This window comes from Eschscholzia californica, unplaced genomic scaffold, assembly GCF_041429995.1.
Source record: "Eschscholzia californica isolate CP2 unplaced genomic scaffold, dmEscCali1.0.p SCAF_5, whole genome shotgun sequence".
NCBI classification, from domain to species: Eukaryota; Viridiplantae; Streptophyta; class Magnoliopsida; order Ranunculales; family Papaveraceae; genus Eschscholzia; species Eschscholzia californica.
The window spans coordinates 23,782,689-23,792,961 of record NW_028238472.1 but is presented as its reverse complement, the minus strand read 5'-3'; the positions used below and the strand labels follow the sequence as shown (position 1 = coordinate 23,792,961).

General features: G+C 44.9%; 1 protein-coding gene across 1 annotated transcript; it reads right to left on the bottom strand.

The window, feature by feature from the left end:
* Positions 1-741: 741 nt before the first annotated feature.
* Positions 742-3,383, bottom strand: LOC147537890 (uncharacterized). Its single transcript, XM_086642875.1, has 5 exons — positions 3,044-3,383; positions 2,854-2,916; positions 1,457-2,598; positions 1,085-1,356; positions 742-853 (listed from the first exon to the last, which is right to left on the bottom strand). Exons 1-5 carry the CDS (start codon positions 3,381-3,383, stop codon positions 742-744), a joined length of 1,929 nt encoding a protein of 642 aa, XP_086499001.1.
* Positions 3,384-10,273: the final 6,890 nt, after the last annotated feature.

Here is a 10,273-nt window from a genome sequence, read left to right as displayed (position 1 = left end):
GTCCACCCTCTTATTGTTTTTGCTACTTTGTTGTGTCTTGGAGACAGTTCCTTTCATCACACGTAGATAGTGAGGGGTGGTTGTTGGCGTAGCCAATAACCCTCCGACGCCCAAGTTAGTAGGTAATCTTTTGAAAAAAAAAAAAAGGCAAATTAGGAGAAGTTTCAAGGTTAGAAGTAGTACCTTCGTAAGTGAATGGCATTCCAGCTATTGCCTATGTTGAGGCCATCTTTTGATTGAAGTTTGTAAGCTCCTTGTCCCACTACCTTGGTAATGAGGTATGGGCCCTCCCAAGTAGGGGCTAACTTGCCAGCTCCTATTTCCTTAGTATTTTGAAATACTTTCCTCAGCACCCAGTCGCCAACCTTGAATGTACGAACCCTGACGTTCTTGTTGTAATGTTTGGCTGCTTTCTGTTGGTATGCGGCATTCCTGATTGCCGCCCTGTCCCTTACCTCATCACCGTATCAGATTATGGTGAAGTAGTTCCCAATTGCTCTCTTCTGTGGTCCACTGGTATCGGGCAGAGGGGATTCCTGTTTCAGCTGGTATTACCGCCTCACAACTGTATGCAAGGGAAAATGGGGTTTCCCCAGTTGGGGTCTTTGAAGTGGTTCTGTACGACCACAACACTCCTGGTAGTTCATCTGCCCATGCGTCTTTAGCCTTCTTGAGTCGTTTTTTCAGTGAGTTCATTATCGTTTTGTTTGATGCTTCTGCTTGCCCATTGGATTGAGGGTATCAAGGAGTCGAAAAGCTTAGTTTGATTCCCCACTCCTTGCAGAAGTCTTGGAAATCAAAGCTGATAAACTGTGAACCGTTGTCTATGACAATCTCCTTGGGAACTCCAAACCTGCAAATGACATGTTTCCAAACAAAACTTTTTACCTCGCGGTCTCTGATTTGGTGGTAGGCTTCGGCTTCCACCCACTTGGTGAAGTAGTCTGTGACAGCAAGCATGTAGACTCTCTGGCCTGGGGCCGTTGGTAGTTTGCCTACTATATCCATCCCCCATTTCATGAAAGGCCATGGGGATAGAATTGAACTTAGCTTCTCTGGACGGAGGTGGGAAGTTTGGGCGAACCTCTGGAAGCTGTCGCAATGTCTAGCATAGTCAGTAGAGTCTGCTCTCATAGTCGGCCAGTAATAACCTGCAGTCAGTACTCTGTTGGCCAGGCTGCGACCGCCAGAGTGGTTCCCGCATTCCCCCTCGTGTAATTCCTCGAGGACATACTTGGCTTCCTCTTGGGTGATGCATTTCAAGTAAGGCCCAGAGTATGATCTCTTAAGGAGCTGGCCGTCTATGATGCAAAACCTTGCAGCTTTGACTTTGATTCTTTTAGCTTCATTTCGATCCTGTGGCAACTCATCGTTAGTTAAGTACCTGATTATTGGTGTCATCCAGGTCTCTTCCGCATTTGTAACCGCTACCTCTAAAGGCTTTGTTCCATACTACCAGCCACTGAAGTAGCGTTAGAGGGATTGTTTGTGCATCCTTGGTTGGAATTGATGACCCTAAATTGGCCAAGGCATCAACATGCCCATTCTCGAGCCTGGGTACCTGTTCAAAACTAACCTCGGTGAACTGACCTTGTAGTTCTTTTACATGCAACACATAGGCTGCCATCTTCATGTCTTTGGCCTGGTAGGTTCCTTGTAGCTGGTTAACTACGAGTTGGGAGTCTGATTTGATTGCAAGTTTCTGGACTCCCATCTCCTTTGCCAGGTTCATTCCTGCGATCAAGGCCTCGTATTCTGTTTCATTGTTGGTGGCTTTGAACCCACATCTCATTGCTTGTTTGATTAGGTCACCTTCTGGGGAAGTGAGAACAACACCAAGTCCTACTCCATTCATGTTGCTGAAACCATCTACTGATAAGGTCCATTTGAGTTGGCAATGTTCCTGGAGATGGAGCAATTCTCCTTGTGCCTGCACTAGGGTGTTAGGTGTAAAGTCAGCAATAAAATCAGCTAGTACCTGAGATTTGATCGTTGTCCTTGGCTGGTAGCTGATGTCATGTTCGCTTAACTCCACTGCCCATTTGGTCAATCTCCCAGACAGCTCTTGTTTGTGATGAATATTCTTCATTGGGAAAGTAATAACCACTACAATTGGGTGGCATTGAAAGTAAGGTCTTAGCTTCCTGGCTGCAGTAATAGGGGCAAGGGCTAACTTCTCTAGCTGGCTGTATCGAGTCTCAGCATCGAGCAATGACTTGCTTGTGTAGTACACAGGCAATTGCTTACCGTCTTCCTCACGAACGAGTATTGCACTTACCGCTGTCTCTGAAACAGCAAGGTAGATGAACAATATCTCTTCACCTTTTGGTTTGGAGAGCAAAGGTGGAGAGGTGAGGTATCTCTTCAGCTGTTGTAGAGCTTCTTCACATGCAGGTGTCCACTCAAAGTTTTTCGTTTTTTGTAGAGTGGTAAAGAACAGGTAGCATCTCTTTAAAGATTTAGAAATAAACCGGCTAAGTGCAGCTACTCTACCTGCGAGTCTCTGGACGTTCTTGATGCATCTTGGGGAAGGAATATTCACTACCGAATTAATCTGATCTCGGTTGGCTTCAATTCCCCTTTGAGTCACCATGTAACCTAAAAAATTTCCAGAGGACACACCAAAAGAACATTTAGCAGGGTTTAGTTTCATATTATACCTCCTGAGTACCTCGAATGCTTGCTTGAGGTGTTCCAAATGTTGTTCTGCTACTAAGGACTTGACCAACATATCATCGATGCAGACCTCCATAGTGTCGCCTAGCATGTTGGCGAACATTTTGTTTACCAGCCTCTGGTAGGTGGCACCAGCATTTTTTAGTCCAAAAGGCATGACTTTGTAACAGAATATACCTCTGTCTATGACGAAGGCGGTTTTCTCCTGGTCATTTGGATGCATAAGGATCTGATTGTAGCCTGAGAATGCATCCATGAAGCTCAAGAGTTCGTGTCCGGCTGTGGCGTCTACTAGCATGTCGATATGAGGTAGTGGGAAGGAATCCTTCGGGCATGCTTTGTTCAAGTTTGTAAAGTCAATACATACCCGCCACCACATTAGCGGGCCAATCTGGATAGTGCACTTCTCTTACTGATCCGATGTCAAGTAGCTTCTGGATCTCCTCGTTGATTACCTTGTTGCGTTCTGGTGCGAAATTCCTTCTTTTCTGTCTGACCGGGGTATGGGAAGGGTCTACCTGTAATTCATGAACTATTATAGAGGGGTCTATCCCTGTCATATCTGCATGAGACCAAGCAAAGCAATCAGAGTTAATGGTTAGGAATTCAATGAGTTCTTCTCTGGGAGTATGAGGTGGTTGTACTCCAATTTGGACTTTGTGCTCTGGTATGTCAGGGTGAATTTGGACTTCATCTAGCTCCTCCATGCTTGGTTTGTTGAGGTTTGAATTGAGGGGCGTTCCGTTATGTAATTTCTACAAGGGCTTCTTAGGAGCCTTCATCGTGTTCTTATAGCAGTTCCTGGAGGCTCCTTGGTCTCCTTTGATTTACCGTACTCCCCAAGGTGTTGGGAACCTAAGTACTTGGTGGTATGTTGATGGTACTGCCCTCATCTAATGGATCCAAGGTCTTCCAAGGATCATGTTATAAGCGGATGGGCAGTCCAGTACCACAAAGGTGGTGCTAAGGTTGATTCCTCCTGCATATACCGGTAGCACAATCTCTCCTAATGTATACTTCTGTTCTCCGCTGAACCCTATAAGGACAGTAGGTCGTCGGCATATGCTTGACTCTTCTAGTCCCATTCCTAGCAAGGCATGAAGAAACAAGACATTAGTGGAGGATCCGTTATCAATGACTATGCGTTTAACTAACACATTTGCAATAGTGAGGGAAAGGACAAGAGCGTCATGATGAGGGTTGACGAGTCCTGAGACTTCGTTGTCAACGAAGCTGATGGTTTGGTTGGTGAAAGATGGGGTTGATGCCTCTATCGAGTGGGCAGTTGGATTTGCTGCGATTCGTGCACTTCTTTTGGCTGCTGAGTGGCTTACTCCACTCACTTCCGAGCCATATGTGATCATGTTGCAAGTCAACGTCGGGATCGGCTCCTCTGGCTCTTTGGGTCGGGCGTCTCCTTGGGACATAGTTTTCTTGCCTTTGTCTGTCAGTAAGTCGGTGAGGTGACCCCTCTTTAAAAGCTCAGCAACATCAAGCCTGAGGGCAATGCAATCTGCAGTAGTGTGCACATGGTCCGAGTGGAATTCACACCACTCGGTAGTATCCCTCTTGTCGCTTGGCGTCTTTGTCTTCCCTGGCCACCTTACCGTGTTACCCATCCCCTTCATTACTGCAATCACCTCACTTGGTTCAATGTTGAGGTTGTATTCTAGAAATCTTGGTACGGATGGGTCCTTGCGGTTTCTCGTTCTGACGATTAGGTGGAGGGTTGAATTGCCTCCTGTTCTCCCTTGGAATTGGTCGTCTGGTTGGGTACGGGTCATTGCTCCTGGCTTCTGACCGTCGTTCGTATCTTCTTGAGTGACGGTCTCTTGACCTATCTTCCTGTGAGTAGTAACTGTTCCTGTGGGCTTCGTCTTCTTCCCACCTAATTTCAACCCAGGCTCTGGAAAGAACATCCTCTATTGTTGTGCAATTGAACTTCCTGAGTTCTTCGTACAACTCCCCATCTGGCAGTAAACCTTTCCTGAATGCATCAACTGTTGTCTCTTGGTTGCAGTAAGGAATTGACACCTTCGCCCGATTAAATCTTCCCACATACTCTCTGAGTAGTTCACCTCTTCGTTGTTGGATTCGGTAGAGGTCACCAGAGAGTTTTTCCAGCTTCTTACTGCTTGCAAATTGCTCGACAAAGGTGGCTGTGAGTTGGACAAATGAAGCAATTGAGTTATGGGGGAGGTTGGTGTACCATTGCAGAGCTGGGCCAATCAGACTAGACCCAAAATTCTTGCACATACACGCTTCCCGCAAGTCCCTTGGAATCGCAGCAGTAAACATCCTCTGTTTGTAAGAGGCTATGTGATCCTCCGGATCTGAGGTGCCGTCATACATCTTCATGTTGGGAAAAGTGAACTTTCTGGGCATCTCCACCAGAGCAATTGCATCGACGAACGGAGAATCGGCATAGCTTTGAGGAAGACTCTTCTTGAAGGGGGTCGGGACTCCTGGGATTCTAGTGATCAGGGCCTCCATTTCAGCTAACCTTTTTGCTAAAGCTTGCTCTAAAGGGGTACCTGTATGTGAAAACAATAAGGGATTAGAAGCCATGGTGGGCTGAGTAGGCATAGGGAAGATGGTAGGCATAACAATAGTAGAAAATGAGTAAAGAGGAGCAGCCATGGTCTGCTGTTGAGTGAGAGCTTGTTGAAAGGTCTGTGTTGGAGCTATGAATGGAGCACTTGCGGATCCCGTCCCTACTTGGCTGGTGGTGAAGCCTGCAGTAGTGTTGTGAGGGGGTGTTGGGCAATTAGATGGTCCTCCTGCTTCAGAACTGCTGGGAGGTGGCCGATTGTCCCCCAAACTTTGTCTTCTTGGAACCACCAACTCGGTAATTCTTTCTTGTAGTAGCATGTTCTCTGCTCGGACAGTAGTGTTCTCCTCCTCCAAAGGTTTCAATCTTTCGGCGTTTTCATGCATCTGGGCAGTGAGTGCAGCAATTTGTGATGAGAAATCCACAGAAGCGTTGGACATGTCTCCTTCCATGGTGCTTTTCTTTTCGGTAGTTAGTGGCTGGCCGCCCTCCTTCTAGCGCCAAATTGTAGACGGTAAAATGTCTACGGGTCGAAAAGTCTGACAGTCAACGGCTCAACGGTCAAAGTCTTGTCCGGTCGGGTCGGATGCTTCGGGGACTAGCTACGTGTTGAAAAGAACCTGCACACAAAAAGAGAGAAGAGATCGTGAAGCCTCTGGGACACCGGGATGGTGCCGGCCTAAGGGGGCTCCGACGGTCAAGTCAGATACTCGATCAAATATAAATAAAGTGAAAGTGAGCGATAGGGAAGTAACCGTCGTCGGAGTGCTTAGGTGTCGCGGCTCGTGGAGTTGTCGGAACAGATCCCCACGATAGTGATATACTTACTGTAATGAAAAAGGTGACGGTAATTATGTCGTGGCGTTAACTTGCTGGTCGTAAGCAAGACTTGCATTAAGGTGCTGGTCGTAAAGAGTTCAGCAATAAGGTGCTGGTCGTCAGTGGATCGGACAGTGAGGATCGTTGGATGGATGATGTTGATACGCCTAGCGTTTTATCGCTAGATGAGTGATGCGGTAAGGAGGTGGTCGTATTAGGATGTTGTTGATACGGTTAGCTAGTTGTCGTTTGATTTGTGACTACCAGACTCTTATCTCCCAACTTCTAAGACGATGGGTCAGAGACTTTGAGAGAATCGGAAGAGCTATGAGAGGCTTATGAGAGAGCAAATGAGTGGAGATAATGGATTAGGCTACTTGAGTACTGTTGTCGAATATTGGATGCCTTGTCTGAGTGTTGCTTCTCGTATTTATAGTGGTGGAGAGGGATTGCCTTAATGACAACCAGCTCGTAACCGACATACTTATTCCATGTCATTACTTCTGAGAGATACGTTAAAGGCTAGAGAATTTGACCATCAGATGAGTATTCGAATTTCCCGAGGGATGGCCAAGATGTTACCGCGTGTGCGGTAAGCTACTGGCCGGTAACGCCCGTCTTTAAGTGGCAGATACGGAATACTTACCACTAGTTCGGTTATGGATTGCGCAATAATCCTCTGGCCGTAAGATTGCCTAGTATCGGCAGGTGGCTATCGCGTGACACGTGTCAGATACGCTTAGTGTCAAGCGGGTATGGATTCGGTGATCGGAGTAGCGACTTGGGCCATTATCGGGCCTTCTTATTTAGCCTCGCGGGTTTTACCCTTACGAAGCGGTCGTTCCTTTACTCTACAGGCACCTCGTGGGGGCGGATATTTGCCCATAAACATACTACTCCCGAGAATGAAGGCGTGAAAGGTAAAGAAGCAAGAATGTGAAAGCAAAATGTGAAAGTAAAGGTGATTTGTTGAGAATACTAGTTGTATTTTTGTTTTGGTATTTGGGTATGTGTGAAAAAAATAAAAGAAAAAGTGAAAAAGTGAAAAAGAAAGGAAAAAAAAAAAGAAAAAGAGAAAAGAAAGGAAAAAACAAAAAAGAAAGAAAGTTTGCTTATATGTGTTTTTTTGTGTTTGTTTAAGTGTCATGAAAATAAAGTATTCAATGCAAGAAGTCAAGTTTAAAGATTGTTTGAGTGTTCTTTTATCATTGAAGGCGTCGACATTCTCGGGATTTCATCATCTTCCATTCCATCACTTGTATCCACTTACCTTTAGGAGGAACTATTAGAGGGTAGAGTGGGTGAGAAGAGTGAGTGAGCTTCCCCATTCCGTTAGTGGCTATTTCCACTCCAAAGAGATCATTTCGTTTTATAACTTGTTATCCTCATTTAATTTTGTATGTGTTGAGTTTACTTTATTCCATGCTCACACATGAGAATGAACCATTATGATTCGATTTTGAGTGACTTAATGTTTAAGAGCGTATGACCGTGAGGCTAAAGTCGAGGCGAAATGTGTTATGATAGAAAACAAGGTTTTGTTACTTTAGCCTTGGATGATACTCATGATGATGGGACACTTGCATTCGAGTATAAAACTATCAGTGAGGAGACTCTTAGCATGCTTTTGTGTTTATTGGTTTCATTCATATGTTTGCCATACTTAAGTCTCTCACTCGTTGATCATCACCTTATTTGCATCGATAGTTGAACTCTTATGTCCCTTGGAAATCTAGAACTTTGTGGGTGTATTCACTGAAACCCTCACGAGACAAAACTCGTCCTTTAGGGGTAACCTAAGGGTTTAAAGGCTTGTTGCATACGCTAAATGCAACCGGGATTCCTCCGAAAGTGAGTTAGGTTTACTTTATTGTTTTGTTTGGTCTGTTCGCTCGAGGACTAGCATATTCTAAGTTTGGGGATGTTTGATGGGGCGTGAAAATGCCACATTTAGGCCACTTAACTTCGATGAGTTAGTTCCTTTCGAGTATTATAAATAATATTTTATGTACTTTTCTTGTTAGGTATCATATTTGGAGATAAACATGTAAATCGGAATAAAGGGAGTGAATTGTCACTATCATTTCATGTGCGCAAAACGAGAGAAAATATTTCAAACAAATCAAATGACAAGAGGAGTCAATGACGAGTCCGACGGTGAAAACGCGAGTCTAATCGGAGTTCGGACAGAGAAATTATAAAAGATGGAAGCAAAAGTCGTCTCTTGAAATTAGATTAGTAGAGATCAAGTATGAAGGCACCCTCCTTGTTTTGAAGCAAAGCCCAAGTCTAACTAAAGCTCACAAAAGAAAAGAAGAAGAACAAGACAAAGAGAAATTTATGAGCACCCTCTCTTTGGTCCAAGTCAAAATGGTTTAAGACTTAGTCAAGTTTGACTAAGTCTAGGGTTGTGTATACACAAGTGAGAGAAAGGGATCAAGGGAATGACTTACTATTCATCTTCTTACCCAAGCAAGAGAGAGAAGGCTAGGGTTCTTGGGGGTGTTCTTGAGAGTTGAAGCTTGAAAGAGAGAAAAAGAGAGAAGAAAGGGGGAAGAGGCCAGCCAAGCTAGGCCGGCCAGCACTAAGGACGGCCTAGTCTTGGCCGGCAGCAGCTCGGGCTGCACTGGAGGAGTGGGACAGCAGGCCGGATTTGAAGCAAGAACAGCTCGGGATGGCCATGAAGCACGGGACGCGACCACCGAACAGCAGCAGCTTTCACAGGATGGCCGGCTTGGACCGGAACATCAGCTCCGAGTTCCCAGCATGCGACCAACAGCTCGAATCTTCATGGAGCACGGGACGGCTGTGGGACGTGCACAACTGCTCCGAACAGCCACAACCCGAGCTGCTTCTGAGCAGCTCGGGACGGCAGCAAGGGACGCGCAACAAGGGCCGGTAGCTCCTTTGGCCCGGATCTAAGTGTTTTGGCCGGATTTCATGGTTTTTGGTCGGATATCATGGTTTTTGGACAGATTTCATGTCTTTTTTTGGCCGTATTTTCATGGTGTTCCGACCACTTTCTTGGCCGGAAACCTTAGGGCTTTTACTCCCCATGCCATGATCTTGCTTCTCATGTGGTTTGATTTTATTTTGAGCTAGAAATTGTAGAGAGAGAAAGCTAGGGTTTAGCTTTAATGGAGGTTGAGTTCTAAATGGAGAAGATGATGGTGGTCGCTATGGGGAACCCAGAAATTGGCTAACGGAAGATTGGCTGCAATTAAAGACTTATATTTTCTGACAATCTTAGCCTCGAACCACATCGAAAAGGGGGGAATTCTCTCATCATTTTCTTTCCATTTATTATTCAATCACCATGTTTAGCTAACTTTAGTGTATCGATTATATGAGATGAATTTGTGATTATGTTTAATATGATTTGATGTTTTGATTATAAATTGATGTTCATACATTTCGATTATCGTTTTGATCGTATTTCCATGTGTCTTGTCAAACACTTCACATAGTTAATAGCGAAATGAAGTATTCGATATCGATCGTAGTCTAAGTCATAATTTTAATGTGTCTTGTCATGCACTTGATCACATAGTTAGGCGACTAGACAACACTTTCGATGACTCGGGATTAACCGATTTAGACGTTTGTTTGACTGAGTATGATCTCCGGATATACGTAGTACTTAGAGACATCTACTTTAGCAGTCGAACATCGATTATACTTTAGAGCATTAGATCGGACTACACATAGTCGTAAGTTTATCATATCGGATTCCCGGTTCGACACCTCTCTCATTTATTTGTTGTCTCCCGACTCTTGTTCCTCCGACTCTTCTTTCGAATCTCTCGCTCGTTCACTTTGATAGTTTAGTTTAGTTTTACTCGCTTTCTTCTTTTGTTGCTTTTTATATCAAAACCCCCCGTTTACCTTTGTTCCTTTTCCATTTAGTCTAAGTTAGTATTTGACATCTAAACCGAGGGATAAGAACAGGGAGACGCCATTCACGAACAACTACGCATCAGACGGAGGAGAAGGAAGAGAACCACCAACGTCCAACGAAGCTGTGATAATGACGGCAAAAGCACGACCACCCCGCAATGGCGAACCAGGAATCCCACGGCCAAAAAAAGAGTCGGTTCAGAGGTGCTCGTGGTGCCTGCTGATGTCGAAAATTGGCCTCCCGTTAAATCAACATGAAAAAGGGAGTTGATGCATGACAGTCTCTGTTATGATGGTATATTTTGTTGTGAGAGGAGAGATTCTTCTGTT